The 16,505-nt window shown below is 35.0% G+C and overlaps 1 protein-coding gene across 1 annotated transcript; it reads right to left on the bottom strand.

The window, feature by feature from the left end:
* Positions 1-616: 616 nt before the first annotated feature.
* HSD17B13 (hydroxysteroid 17-beta dehydrogenase 13) lies at positions 617-15,127 on the bottom strand. The gene is made up of 7 exons (XM_079153988.1): positions 14,724-15,127; positions 11,334-11,441; positions 10,219-10,350; positions 8,001-8,107; positions 6,057-6,194; positions 5,062-5,178; positions 617-899 (listed from the first exon to the last, which is right to left on the bottom strand). The coding sequence occupies exons 1-7, from the start codon at positions 14,931-14,933 to the stop codon at positions 809-811; spliced, it is 903 nt and encodes a 300-aa protein (XP_079010114.1). The 5' UTR covers positions 14,934-15,127; the 3' UTR covers positions 617-808.
* Positions 15,128-16,505: the final 1,378 nt, after the last annotated feature.

Genomic DNA, 16,505 nt, shown 5'->3' with positions numbered 1-16,505 from the left:
AAAACGAACTAAAAAACAGAAAGTTTTATTTTTGGGGGGGATTTATTTGGGAAGGATTATGTTATTAATATGTGTATAACTGAATATGTTTTAATTGACTGGTGTGTTTAGTAATTGCCCAATAAAGCATAACAAAAACCAAATATATTCAAGAACTTCCATCAAGTGAAGAACAAGGCATTGAGATTTCACAATTGCAAATCTGTGTAAATATTGGACTCATCAAGTTAGATAAACAATATGGCTCGTTATTTACTCCTTGCTGTGAGAAAAACTGAACACCGAGGACAGATCATTAGGAAAATAAGTTCCTTTCTAATTCGTATAGCCAAAGAACCTCTACAAAATTTTCATTGTTCACAAACAGCCAACTCAAAGCAATATTGAAATCCTCACCAAAATAGAAATCATTACAGATATTTTTTGGAAGGCAACCTGGCAATATTTGTCTGTAATTTGAATGGTTTATCCTATCATTTATATATATAGCAATTTAGTTTATAGAATATTTACACAAAATCGCAAATATCTATGTAAAAACATATTTACTATCTTCTTGATTACTCAATAAACACTGTCTTAGTCCTTAGTATGTAACAAAATACCACAGACAGGGTTATTTGTAATAGTAGAAATTTATTTCTCACAATTCTCTGGTTTTGAGACATAGGAAGATAATTAGTTTTGCTGCTAGTGACAAATCAATGTTTTGAATATAAACAGCACTGAAAAATGTGAAAGAAAGCTTTAAAGCATTGACTCTAAACTTACATTCACTTCATTAATGTGCATACATCTTTTTCATACATCATTTCATTTTGGTTTTGTGATCAACCACTGCTTCAAATTGTATATTCTGTATACGACTTAAAGCTGCCAAGGCACGTTCAGGAAGAAACCTACATTAAAAATAAAAAGAAAAAAGAATAAAGTCAGTTTAAAATCTCTGACTCTGAAGTCACTTGTTTGTTGTCAGTTAAAATGGCCCGAATATTGAGTTTTATCTAGCTCGCATTTAATTTTCCTCTCTTCCTTAGTGTCCCCCTCTTTTGCGTGTCTCTTACCATTAGTAGTCCATATTGCATGCAAAGATAAAACACTGAACACAACACTCTTCTCATCTCTCATCTTACTTAAGAAAAATTGTATGAGATCTTATTTCATTAACGATCTAAAACTGAAGGTCTGAGCTCATTACTGAAATTGTTGCTTAATCTTGATGTCAACAGCATACAGCACAAGAACTCATTCCATCCATTCCTCCACCTCTTCCTTAAGGACAACTGAGTATCTATTACATACTCTGTAAAAAGGCAAACTAAAGAACCTAAAAAATAGCTACTGCCTTTAAGGAATTTATTCCTTAGTTGAGAGTCTAATAAGGCAAACTTGAAACACAATCACTGAAAAATATCAACCACATGCAATTAAGGGCTGGAAAAATAAGGAGGGTTAATAAGGGCTGGAATATCAGAAAAAAAACTTCAAAAACACAATTGTATGTTCAAGCATGGATGAAATTTTAATAGACCAATGAAAGAAGAGGGTATGTCTGAGTGGAAAGGGACAGAAATAATATGTTCTACAAATAAAGTCATATTGAAAGTCATTTTGGTATTATTCTCTAATTAAAGATTCAATTCCCTACCTTGGGATGGGAGGCTAGATGATGGAAGGATCAAAGTGAGGCTGGGAGGACCAAGCTGAAAAGAAAGGAGCTGGTGCAGGCCTTTCAATTACTTTTTTATTTTTTTAAATCTTTTTCGGTACTGGGGATTGAACCCAGGGCCTATGTGCTTCCAAGGCAAGCACTCTACCAACTGAACTATATCCCCAGCCCCTTTCAACTACCCTTGAAAAGAAACCTTCATACTAGTAATTGCATCTGCTCACAAAACATGTCTCTCTGAACAGGAAATAAGTGTAAAGAAGATTAATAAGATGGTCCTGTTGCTGAAATAGACAAATTCATAATTAGAGTTGGAGATTTTTAAGGATCTTCTCTCAATTATTATTTATTTGTGCTATTTATTTATTTGGAAGACACTACTTAGTTTGTTCTTTATTTACATTGGAAAGTCACGGGTTACTTATCAATAAAATGACCTTCCAGGGCAGAGAAACCTAATGATATTTATGTACAGGCTCATCCCTGGAGATCACATTTTCTGAGGGGCCTCATCTGGCCCCTTCCCAGGTCTCCAGGAACCAACTGTAAAGAAGTAGGAAACAAAAGCCATTCTGACGTTGGCACTTGCTTTTGGCCCAAGGGGAGGTGGCAGCTGGTGGTGTTCTAGTCCCTCCCCAGTGGGTGTGGGTTCTCTCAATTACTGATGGAGCAAGTAGACAAAAAAATTGGTAATGCTATGGAAACTCTGAATAGCTTTATCAACCAATTTGACTCCTAATTGACATTTATAGAACACTCAACAAGAGCAGAGGACTCATTCTTTTCAGGTGCACCTGGAACACTTTCCAAGATATACCATGAATACTCATCTATACTATATATTTGTCTCTGGAATGAAATATATCAGAGATATGAAACATATCTCAATAAATTTTTAATATTCAGTTAATACAATGGGATTAAATTAGAAATGAATGGCAGAAAAATCTCTAGAAAATTTCCCCAAATATTTAGAAACTAAAAAATAGATTTCAAAGAGTCCATAATACAAAAGGAGAATTAGAAATATTTTGAACAGAATGTAAATGAAAACACAAAATGTCAAAATCTGTGGGACAGACAGAACAAAAGGGCTACATTTGGGGAAATTAATAGCAATAAATGACTTTTTGAAAAAAAATTTCTATATATATATACACACACACACAATGGAATACTATTCAGCTTCATAAAAGAAGGAAATTGTGCAACATGCAACAACATGGATAAACCTTGAGGACATTGTGCAAGGACATGAACCACTCACAAAAATATGAATACTGCATAGTTCCACTATATGAGGTATCTAAAATTGTCAAATTCAGAGAACTGAACAGTGCAATGGTGGTTTCTAGGTACTGATGGAAAGGGAACTGGGGAATTAATGATAGAATTTTAGTCAAACAAGATATTTGAACAGAAAAGCAGGGTATGGTGGTGCACACCTATAATTCCAGCAACTGGGGAGGCTGAGGCAGGAGGATCACAAATTTGAGGTCAGATTCAGTAATTAAGGGAGATCCTTAGCAATGTAGTGAGACTGTCTCAAATCTCAAAAACAAAGAAAGAAAGGAAGGAAGGATGAAAGAAACAAAAAGAAAAAGACTGGGATGTAGCTCAGTGGTAAAACACCCCTGGGTTCAATCCCCAGTACTGGGAGGGAAAAGAAGAATAAGCTCTAGAAATCTGAAGTGCAACACTGTGTCTACAATCAATATGAGTGTAATGTACATTTAAAAATCTGTTAAGATGTAGATTTCATGTTGTTCTTAGCACAATAAAATAAAAAGGAGAAAGTATCAATTCAATGAACTCCTCCACATTAAGAAATTAGAAAAAGAGCAAATTAAATGCAAAGTAAGCAGAAGCAAATTATATGTATCAGAGGAGAAATTAACTAGAATATTAAAATGGGGAAAATCAATTAAACTAAACACTAGTGTTTTGAATAGATCAATAAAATTGACCTCTAACTATATGAATGAGAAAAGAGAGGAAACAGAAATAATCAATATCAAGAATAAGAAATTCTAAAGATTTACAGGACAATAAGGGAATGCGATGTACAAATTTATGCCAGTATTTCTGACAACTTAGATGAAATGGAAGAAATTCCCTGAATGGCACATTACCAAGAATAAATAAGTAGCTTGAATATCCTATGGTTATTAAAGAAATTAAAATTGTAATTACAAACTTTCCCACTGAGAAAATTATAGGCCCAGTACCTTTGCTGGTGAATTCTATCAAATGTTTAAGGAGGAAATAATACCAATACCACACAAGCTATTCTGGAAAATAGAAGAGGAAAAACTCACCAGTTCACTCTGAAGGTTGTAATTACCCTGATACAAAATGAAACAGTACAATATAGGATTGGCTTATCTTTTAGAATGAATCAATGTAATTCATGATATTAAACCTAAATGGAAAGATCATAAGAACTTCTTTATATATTCAGAAAAATCATCTGACAAAATTTTGTCAAAGTGGTAAATGAAGGAAAATCCATCAACCTTAATATAAGAACATCTGTGATGAAAAATAATTTATAGCTAACATCACACATAATAGTGAAAGACTGAACATTTTCCTCTAAAAATCAGGAAGAACACTTGGATGATGCTCTCTGTAGTTCTATTCAACACTGAACACTGAATTAAGGCAAGAAAAAGAAAGAAAATTATGTAAAGGAAGAAATAAAAATTTCTTTTTAAATGATTGTGTAAAAAGTCTGATGGAATCTACAAAAAACAGTGAGTTTAGCAAGTAAGCTTAGCAAGGTTACAGAATATAAGAACGAAATGCAAAAATCAAATATATGCTAGCAACAAACAATGAAGAAGAGAAAAAAATGATGCATGCCATTTTCAAGCATTAAAGCCATGAAATACTTGGGATAAATCTGATGAAAGATGTGCAAGACTTGAACACCAGAAACTACAAAATACTGCCTAAGGATTTTGAAGACGATAAAACAAAACAGGAAAGATATATTGTGTTCTTGGACTGGATGAATCGATATTGCTATTTTGTTACTTCTCCTCCAATTGTTCTATAGTTGGAGATCAATGCAATCTTCAACAACATCCCAGCAGATTTTTAAAACAGAACTTTTATAAACTACTTCACTGTATTATGTGCTTTAAAAACTGACCTTCCTTCTATTTGAATAGTCTTCAGCAAAGATTGGGCAGAGATGGTAGAGAAAAGGTATCATTTCCTATTTTTTAAAATGAGTGAGACAAAAACAGGAAACTTGAGTGTTCTCCCCAGGAGTGGAGGGTCTCCATAAAAACTTTTACAACTGAAAGACCATCAATAGTATAGTTCTATGTACAAAGAGTACAAATAGTTCCATTTGTATTTTAACTGTTCTGTGCTGTACTTACTTCTCCAGTATTAGAGAAATACCAATGTATGATGGAACAAATATCATTTTTTTATTGGTGAGTATTCCATCTATCAGACTTCTTGCAACTTCATCCGTGTCTAATACAGGCCATAATCTGTGATTAAAAAGAAAAAGTCTTTTTTTTTTTCATTTTTAAAAAGATTTGTTTATTTGAGTGCTGGAGATTAAATCTAGGGCCTCACATGTGCTAAGTAAGTGCTTTACCACTGAGCTAAACCTCAGGAACCTAGTGTTAATGTTTTTAATTAATAAAGATAAACAAATTAAGAGATCCTTTCACCAAAACTAGAACTCGGTTTTAAAATATTCCAGGTTTCACCACATAAATGTCACTTCCCTCCTTCCCCCACATCTCATATTGATGTTTTGTAAATACAGTCTTATACTTTTCATATCTAGTAGGTGTATTTCTTAGCTCACACAGTATAAATATCAAAGTGGTAGAGAGGCATTAGATGGTAAGGAATAGAGGAACCAGGGAATAAGGCAGAGTATGTTATGTTAGCACTGTGGCTGCTGTTGTGGATAATATAAAATTGGCACATATCCTTACCTTCCCATACTGTATTTGAGGAAGATGAATCACTATTGGGAAAGGGGGATACTGGGTATAATTCAATGTGGAGGTGTGGTTTCCAGGATAGAAGTCTTTCTCCATTCTCTAAATGTGCCTCTCTAGCCCACTCTTCCCAATTCCTGCTCACTCTTGGCACCCAAGTGTGTGTTGATCTTTTTGCTGGACATAAATAAACACCAGTTGCCTAATTAACTGGAATCTGATCACTCCTGCTAGTCCCTAATTTGTTTTACCCCCCCCTTTATTTACTTAATTTCAAAACAAAACTTAAAGGTAATAAAATAATATTAATAAGAAAAAAATCCTCCCTCTTAGCCAACTTAAAAAGTTTCTGATATAGTTTTCATATCAATTTCTCATGCCACATTCCTATCCTAACTTGGTTTTGACTTTACCTTGTGCTTGGGTTTTTGGTGAACCCAGTATTCACAAAAACTGGGCAGAGACATGAAGTTTTGATACCAGTTTTCCCCAAGGTTTCAAGTTCTGATGTCAGAGCTCTGTGAAAGCCAACAGCAGCAAATTTGCTGGAACTATAAGAGAATTATCAACCATCATCAGTTAAAAGAGAGCAAGACAGTTAGCTTTCTGTAAGAAGGCAGAATCATTTGGTTTGAGCAAGAAGTCAAATCCCCAAAATCATCTACTTGTGATTTTTCTGAGAGAATGAATGACCATTCATTTTCTTTTATATTTTCATATATGATCAAACAGAATTCTGAGTATACCAAATTACTTTTTTTCTTTTTTTGTTGCTGGGAATTAAACCCAGGGCCTCCTGCTCATTCTAAGTGTGTGCTCTATCCCTGAACTATATATTCCCAGTCCCTCTACCCGAATTCTTAATTAGCGACCATAGCGAAAGAACAATCATAACTTTATTGACTGATGCTCACTTTTCCACCCTACATATAAAGTTTTTCTACTCAATCTCCAAAATATTTTCTAATCAGTTTTTATTACTGTTTTTATTTAGAAAAATATGAATTATGAAAAACATATTTAGAAATACTACAAAACTAATATCTGTTTTGACAAACTTCTGTGGAATTCCATATGTTCTTCCTCTTTTGGTGACCAAGCTGGTAGTTTCCTTCTTGACACTGGTGCCACTTTGTCCTCTAAGTTGCATTAAGAGCATTTGACGTTCAAGGACTTCAGTTAGTGTGGTTAGATGCGTTTTCTGTGTGCCATCAGCACATGTCTTTATCTTCTTTTTTCTTTTCTTTTCTGATTTTTAAAATGAAGATTCTAAAATATAGGACTACCTTGAATATTCAAATACCATATGTGTAATCACTTTATTTATATGGATTTATTTGTTAATTATATAAATGTTTTTGACCCATTGACACATAACAATAATGTTAGAGACTGGTTCTTTTCTCCAGGGAGAAGAAAAGGAAAACTGTTATTGCATTGAATTTCTACACTTACAAATATTAAAACAACAGAAATGTTTAATCTGTGAAATTTTTATTTGCATTTTAAGATGATAGAGGCAGTTTGGAATAGCCATAAGTGTGTGTAATAGCAATCTACCTTACACTGAAATTTAGCTATATCTGTAACTGCACTGAGTGTCAGAAATAATTTGATTCCTAACTCAATTTAACCTTGAATGTGTATGTATAAGTAAATAAAAGATCAACTAACTACCAACCCACACACCTACCCATTGATACTCATGTATTGGTAGAGGTTTTTTTCTGAGGTTAATATAAAGCGTAGTAAGGAAGGGAGATACCATTAGCAGAGTTTACAAGGAAAGGATATTTTGTAAACAGTATATGCTTAAGGCCTCCCACCTCCTTCCTTTATGTTCTTAATAGGGTCTGGGGGTGTGGTGTCTGCATCCTTTTACTCAGGTAGAGGCCCCCCTACCATATGCACATACACACATGCACAAACGAACTTTCATTATGCAAACACCACTGGAAAATGTTTTGATCCAGAGTCCACTCTGATTGGCTTATCTTGGACAGACTGGCCATGCTATAGATTTATGTTCGTTTTAACTTCTGTATGTTTTGTTTCTTATAGTATGTGTTTCTGATTTCTTCTGTCAACATCTCTGATTCCAGGATATTATGGAAACATTCTTGGTATTTCTACTTTCTTACATCACTCTACAGAGGAGTTTTCAAAAATCTAAAAATATTTAAAATAAAATTACAATGAGTTTCATTGTTTTAGGAGAAGTCATTTAAAAAAATTATTCTACCTTGCTCTTTAAATTCTGCAACTCCAAATTTCTTTGCTGTGAGCATTGAAATTTGTAGACTAATAATCACTCAAAAGTACAGAAATATGTAGTACTGCTGGCAAGTGATACTTACCAATATGGAATAAGATAGGGAATTACTCCATGGCCGCACACTGAAGCCACTGTCACGATATGGCCGTAATTTCTCTTTATCATTGAAGGAAGAAGTGCTTTTATGATCTTAATGCCAATGCAGAAAGAAGAGAAACAATGACAAAGGCATTAAGTTTCTAAATCAGGTTATCCTATTTTTTGTTAAGACAGAATGGCAGGCTAGCGATATGGCTCAGTGGTATAGCACATACCCGGCTGGTATGAGGCCCTGGATTGGATGCCCAGACCACAAAAAGAGGATGGCATTTGAGAGAACTTTACATGAAATCACATACTTGCAAAATTTTATGACAATTTCTACAAAACGAGAGAAATCAAAAAGATAAACATGTATTGGTTTGATCTGGCATTGAGTGCTATGCCTTGTCTGTTACCAGCTAGGAACACATCTCAATATTCCCCCTTCCCTTCAGAACACCACACACACACACACACACACACACAACTAGCTCCTTTTGGAATATTTCATATAAACAATATTACCGTTATTTTTTACAGTGCTGGGGAGAGAACTCAAGGCCTCATGCCTGCTAGGCAAGCACTGTACCACTGAACTGTACCTCTAGCCCTCACAATATTATTAAGGGAGAAATTCAGTTTTCAGAACTGAAAGAAATCCCTATGATAATCTGGTATTTTGTAATTTTGTTTTTATTTGGGGATTTATCATTCTAATGACATGAGTTGAAATCTGTGTACCTGTCAAACAGTTGAGAAGAATAAACCAAGAGTCTTACAGTGACCCAAATCATTATGTAGGATGAGTAGATTCACTATCTCCCTATTCATAATATTATAGAAATTATATGGTATCATACGATACTATAATATACAGATATAATATACATGTGTAACATACTATTATATACTATATATGTATAGTATATGTCCATGTAACAGGAAACAAAAAATCTCCCTCTGCCACTGCCAAACTTTACTGTTTTGTGAAAAATTTCAATAATATTTTATAATCCTACCCCATAGACTTATGAAAATTTATCAGGCAAAAACTACCAAACCAAGCCACCTACAAATTCTGGACCCACAGAAAGTATAAGGGGATATGATTGCTTATTGTTGCTTAAACTTCTAAGTTTTGATGTAAGTTGTTTTGCAGCTATAGGTAGCTAATGTACCCAGAGAAGCAGTTTTGTGGGCATGATAATTAATTCATATTAGCATGTATGAAGAGCTGGAAAAGGTAAAGGGACACATCTTTTGCTCTCTTCTAGAATCCAGATTTACCGTAGGTTCTACATTACTAGTAGGCCTGGAAAATTAATTCATATAAATGCTTTTTACAAAGATGTGTTGAAACTCATATTTCAGTTTCCCATAAAACTAACCAATTATAAGAAATCTCTTTCCTTCCTTCCTTCCTTCCTTCCTTCCTTCCTTCCTTCCTTCCTTCCTTCCTTTTCTTTCCCTCTTTCTTTCTTCCTTTCTTTCTTTTCTTTTCTTTTCTTTTCTTTTCTTTTTTATACTGGAAATTGAACCCAGGGCCTTGACACATTCTAGGCAAGTGCTTCACCACTGAGCTTCATATCCACCCCCTTTGGAAGCACTTTATTTTGAAACAGGATCTCACTAGGTAGTACAGGATGGCCTTGAACTTGTGATCCTCTTGTGTAAGCCTCCTGAGTAGCAGGGATTACAGGCATGTACCACCTCCCCAGCAAGCTGTATTTCTAAGTTTTAGCATTCCATGGGTCTAGAACTTATCTCAGAATCCTACCCAGAAGTGTACCAACCCCTGCATACATCTAAGTACTTACTTCTGATGTCTTTACAGTTCTAAAATTTCATGAAAGGAGGTCACAAATGAATGTACACTGTGTATCTTTCCTCTAAAGCACTGAAAAGATGCACACTGATGACCCTTAACAAACCTTCACAAATATTTGTTGACGACCTGGTGCATGCCAACTATGTATTTAATACTGGTGGATAAGACAGACCAAGTGGCTCATATTCTGGTGTGTTGTGCCCCCTTGAACTTTAACCTTCTGACAGATACTCTGTGCCTCTTCCCAAACAAACTTGATAATTCCTGATTTAAGAAAATGATCTGGCCTGTTTCCCACCCCCAAGTGTGTGAACTCAATTATGAACTCCATGTATCTTCAGTGAAGGTGTACAGATGTGCACAGACCAGAAATGTTTCTGATTATACTCACCCAAAAATGTCCCAGGATGTTGACTTCAAATGTTTTGGTAATTTCTTCATCCTTGGTACTAAGAAAATCCGCGGGATATACTACTCCAGCATTATTCACCACAATGGTTACATCACCCACTTCTTTCTTTATCTTTTACAATTGAAAGGACACATCAATTGGGTCTATTATACAAACTCAAAGTTTTGGGGTTATTTTTTATTCTACTGAGTGAGGTCTCAGAGTTCAGGCTTGAAAAAGTTTCTAGTTCAAATAATAGATGCAAAGGCAAAACTGTCATAAATGTGGGCTAAAATTCTTTTAAACATCTAAGTTTCAGTACCAGTACAAAATGGATTTTGAAAGCTTATCAATAAGGTGAATTTAATATTTGTGTTGATAAATTAATATGTAAGTTCTGATTAAGTATTTTTAAAGCTGATTGAGTTATCACAATTCCACCACCTACTAGCTACATGATCTTTGCCTGGCTTAATTAACCTCCTTGAGCCTAAATTAGCTCATCTACAAAATGAGATTAATAGAATCATTGAACTAAACTAACTTAAAGAATGCAATAATTTATTCAAGTGTTAGGTTCATTGTGAGCACTTGATATTAAAATTTATTATAACTTTTTTTTTTTTTTTTTTAGGAGTTGGGGTTTGAACCTAGGGCCTCACACATGCTAGGCAAATGATCTACCACTGAGCTATGTCTTTGGTCTTAGAATTATTATAACTATTACTACATTTTCCTTACAAGAGTAGATGAGCACTAAAACTTAAAAATCTCACAAAGGAAATATTAAAGGAAGAAAACTTACTGCAAAAATACAAGAACTGAAAACTAGCAAGTAATCCATTTTTCCTACTGATAAATCTTTTGTCAGTTACTCTGGGCCACTGCTTACACTTCTGATCAGAAGGAAATCTATTAATAATATGAGACCATCATAACGAGCAGAGTTGAGTGACTTCTATACAACAAAAAAGTGTACGTATCCTTCTTTGGTTACATTACTTCATTTGGCAGTACAGTCTAATTTAAATCAGACATAAAGTACCTTTTTATTTTGCATGTCAGGGGCAATTGATACAAAATCATTACTAGAAATGTGTGACCTGAAGTCTCACCTGATTCACGGAGTTGTAAATCTCTTCTCGGTTACTGCAGTCTACCACAAATACATACACAGTAACCCCTAATTTTCGACATTCTGTTGCAGTCTCCTCAACGCCATGCTGTAATAGGGGAAAAATTTTTCAGGAAAGAGTGGAAGAAAAAGCACTGGACAAGAAAAAATTAAAAAAATATTAAAATTCACATCCAACTTCCTTATTTTTAAGAAACTTCTTGATTGTTTGCTTAATTTGCAATAAGATTCTACCTAACTTTTCTGCCAGGCAATGCTCAGATTAGTACTGAAGCAAAACCAAAAAGCAAAACCAAACGAACAAAAACCCCCAAAACAAATGAACAAAAAATCCCCCCAAAACCACTTTTCATGTTTTTGTTTTTCTAGCTTTTCATCTTGACCTGGAGGTCCTTAAGTAGGTAGTTTCTCTAAAGAGAGCTACTTTTGTAGTTTGAAGAATAGTCATGATGGGGCTCTTTGTGGTGTCATGCAGGCAGATGATTAGTAAGAAAGAAGAAAAAGCAGTTCATTTAACACACATATGATGAGCACCAAGCATGTAATGTAGGCAGTAAGGTGTGGAATAGCAGTTCTAAAGTAGCGATAATCCTAAACTGTATGCTTCCACATGTTTTTCTCGAGGATTCTGATTTATTCCTCTGGTAGCAAAAGGTAAAAGAAGGATCCTTATTTGAGAAAGATTTTCATTGGAGATCATGTCACTATCCTATGAGACAATGACAGTATATTTTTCCGGTGGTCAGGGCCATGGGAAGGACTCTCAAATTTAGGTAACCTTGTACATAACTCTAGGATATGAAAACAGGGGAATTTATTTTTGGATCAAATTCATAGACTTCTTTCCTAAGATAAAATTGTCCTAATGTTTCTTGACTTGCATTTCTGGAAAATTAGAATTCTTTTCAAGTTTTGACATCTGTTGACTTTTAAAGAGAAGATTATATGTTTTTTAAAATTATACTTTTCCCCTCACCCTTTGTAAACTATTCTCTGTGGTGAAGAGGTGAGGACATGTCAAAAGTCCTTTCCTGTGCATACTGGGATAATAGTGGTATTGCCATTATTTGTGGTCATCCCTGAGGGAATGGGGGCGCTGATTTTCCTTCACCAACATTGCCTCCCCTGCATTCTCTGTATTTCACTATTTGTGGGTAAACCCCAAAGCAGCAGACTGAAATTCCAAAGAACAGTCTTTAACAGAGACCAGGACTACTATAGCAAAACCAGTGTTCCTTCAATTAGCCTTTTGAGAGGTTGCAGAAGAGTAAAAGGAGAGCTGGTCAGGAGAGTCACTGACTACTCAGCTCCCGCAAGTAGCTTGCTCATTGCCAGAGTGCTTAGAGGATTATGTAGGTCTCCATTCTGTCTCTAGATTCAAGACCATAGACAGCATTAGTAACCAAAGCTTACATAAGGTACTTTGACGAATAAAAATTTCTTTGGTCATATTATCCAGCTGGAGTACCGCAAGATATGGTGCCTTGTCTTTTTATAAGTGAAACGCATGCTTCGACTTCAGTATCAGTGTGCATTGTGAGTTCCGCTTGTCACTGTTCCTAAAGCAGCAGTTTAGATGGAACAAGGGCCAAACTTGCCTCTCATCTTGGAAGGCAAAAGGAGCCAGCTATGACAAAAATCCAGATGGTCTTTGACCAAAGGAAATCTGATTTACACTGGTAACCTTAGAGTGAATCATTTTAATCTTTCAAATGTTTAACCATAAAATTCAAGAATTGGCAGAGAATTCACAAGGTTGGGTTACCCCATCATTCAGGCAGAACCTTAAGTCATTTTTAATATGACTTCTTTCGAATTTTACTTTTGCCTTGTCACTGGAAATGTTAAAATTAAAAAAAAATGTAATGAATATAGTCCTTTCTCCAAAAAGGGATATCTGGAAAGAGATCCAAAGGTTAAATTTCATCAAGCCTTTTCAAGGATTTATGAATACCTGAGAAAAGCAGGCAATAGTTTTCCCCATTTTAAAATTCTTGTTATAATCTAAAAAAGTTTTTGGAAATTTCTTCAAGGATCAAATACATACCAAATCATTTTCAATTCATCTATTATATAAATATCAATTCAGCTATTATGTAAATGCTCACATCTGTTAAGTAAGAAAGTATCAATTTTTTCTTCAAAGATATTCTTCACTATCCAGAAAGAACAGAGAATTAGGTCCTTAAGTTCAGGAGATATTTTTGAAGTCTTTTTAGGAAAACAGGTGTCAACTAGACATGATGGCAAAGAAAAGGAGAGTAATAATTTAATGGCAATTTAAATCTCAATGTGATTGGTGGAAAATCTGATTTTCAAAACATTTTGTTAACTATGGCCTATAGCTTATAACTGTGTGTTAATGTAACTTCATCAGTTGTAACAAATGTACCACCCTGGTGGGGGATGTTGATGGAGGAGGTTTTGCATGTGTGGAGGTGGTCAGATCACAGGAAATATTTGTGCCTTTCTCTCAATTTTGCTGTTAAGCTTCTTTTTAAAAACAAATTATTTAAATATAAACAAACAAAAAAGACCTAAAGATTTTTTTTAAAGGAAAATAAAAAGAGATCACTAAATTAAAAAAAATATTTTTGGTGCATATATTCATAGTCTTGCAAGTATTTATAAGTTTAGATAAATCATATAAAATATCAGTTATTTCAGGTTTTGGGGGTAGTTAAGATAGCATTTATAAACAAGAGTACAAGAGAAATATGTCTAAGAGAAAGCCTGACTCTCTGCACATAGATTTTATTTAACACAACTAATGTTAACCATGTGCCAGGCATTATTCTAAGCTATTAAAATACATATTTAATCCTCTTATCTAAGAGTTGGCAACATTTTTATGTAATAGGCCAAAGAGTAAATATTTTAGGTGTGTGTGTGTGTGAGAGATGGGAGGTACTAAGTGTTTTAATAGCATGTTCTTCTTTGTTTCTTTGGGTTTTGTTTTGATAACCCTTTGGAAGTGTAAGTATTATTCTTAGCCCAACAGTCTGACACGGCTAGATTTGGCCCTTAGCTATAAATTGGTGTGCTTCTTGACTACCCCTAAGGTATTATCCCCATTTCAAAGATAGGAAGATTGGGGCTGAGAGAACTTGTGACTTGGCTACTTTAAGCAGCTTGGAATAGTCTTGGCTCTGTTATACTAAGCATAACCTACACCTTATGGCATAAAAATCACTGCTCAGGTCTTAATTATGTTCCCTTCATAAAATCAACCTGATGCAACTGTATAAAAGGCTACAGAATATGTATCCAGCTTTCAAAAGAGAAATACTAAGATAAGCAGATGCTAAATCAAGTAATAAAATATGTCTTACTTTGTGAGTTTGAAAAATTGTTCAGTTACATCCATTACCTTATTAATATCCCACAGAATGAGTCTGCTTTTCCGCTTTGCAAATTCATAGGCAGTCAGCCTGCCTATTCCATGCCCAGCTCCAGTAATGAGAACAATCTCCCCAGCCACAGATTTTCTCTTCTGGGGAAGGAAAAACTTCACCAATGACTCCAAGTAGGAGTAGATGATAGTGATCAGAAGCAGGAGAATATCCAAGAAAATGTTCATGGCTCAGCTCTATTCTCTTCCTCTGACTTTCTTTGTGTAGTCCTCAGAAAGAGATGCCCTCTGCACAGAGTACCAGCAAAGACCTGTGTGCCCAGGTGTTGAAAGGAGAGCTAGGTAAGGAAGGCTTTTGTCTCCATGTTCTGATGAGTCAGAGCCACCTCTGAGTTTTTGAAGTGATACCCGTGCTAGCAGAAGCTTAGCACAGGTCAAGGGAATATGCTCTTTGGTCATGTTTATCTGAGAGCAGTTGTGTACCATGTTTCAACATGGAATTTCACCTCTAGAATTACTTCTAAATAATGACCTTGTATCTTTCTGTAAATTGAGTGTGTGTGTGTGTGTGTGTGTGTGTGTGTTTATTTATTTATTTTTAAGAAGAGAAAAGGAGAAAGTAAGATTATTATCTAAGAAATTAAAACATGGGTCAATGAAGTGTAGTGGTTTGATTCATCAATTCACAAAATCTCGCATTAATACTATATTTCAGCTGGCTAATTATCTTACATGTGATTCTTGTTTCTCAGAAAATCTTTTGAGGTTGAGGGTGATTTTAGGTTATATAAGACATTCAGTTCCTTTTGTGATAATATTGGAAAGAGCATTAGTCCAGGTGTCAGAAGTCTCAACGTCTAAGACATCTGTTTTACTTCAGGTATCTATAAACAAATTACATAAACTTATATTGGCTTATGAGCAGTAAGAATTTATTTCTCACTGTTCTGGAAGCTCTGAAGTCCAAAATCAAAGAGTGTTAGATGCCAGAAGAGTCCATATCTAGTGAGGACTGGCTTTCTGGTTTACAGAATGTTTTCATTTTACTGTGAACTCACATGGCAGAAGGAGGAAGGGAACTCTATATGACTTTATAAGGGCACTCATCCACTGGCCAAGTCCTCATGATCAAATCACCTTCCTAAGGTCCTACTTCATAATATTATCACATGGGGGTTATGCTTTTAACATATGAATTTGAGGGGAACACATACCATCTATAGCAACTTTCTAGTCAAAGAGTAGAAAGAACTCTTGTTCATCAATAGATGAATGGTGTAGTACACACACACACACACACACACACACACACACACACACACACCCCACACACAGACACTGGAATATTATTCAGCTTTTAAAATGAAGGAACTTTTCTACTCTGGAGTCTGAGACAAGAGGATTGTAAATTTGAGGCCAGCCTGGAGAAGTTAGTAAGACCCTGTCTCAAAAAAGTTCTGGAGATGATGTAGCTGAATGGAAGAGAACCTCTGGATTAAATTGTGGGTTTAATTCCCAGTAATGAGAGGGAGAAAAAAAAGGAAGGAAATTTTGCCACGTACTACAACATGGAGGAACCTCAAGGACATTATGCCAAGTCACATAAGCTAGACATAAAAGTACAAACTTTGTATGATTTCATTTATAGAAAGCATCTATAAATGAAAAAGCATGGAGTAGTTGAGTATATAGAGACGGAAAGCAGCACAGTGGTGGCTAAGGGATGCACGTAGGAGGCATGGGGTGTTACAGTTTGTTTGGGATGGTGGAAACTCTGAAGGTGGGTGATGGCAATAGTTG

This window comes from Sciurus vulgaris, assembly GCF_902686455.1.
Source record: "Sciurus vulgaris genome assembly, chromosome: 9".
Taxonomy (NCBI): Eukaryota; Metazoa; Chordata; class Mammalia; order Rodentia; family Sciuridae; genus Sciurus; species Sciurus vulgaris.
The sequence above is the reverse complement of the archived record's forward strand: the minus strand, read 5'-3'. Positions and strand labels throughout refer to the sequence as shown.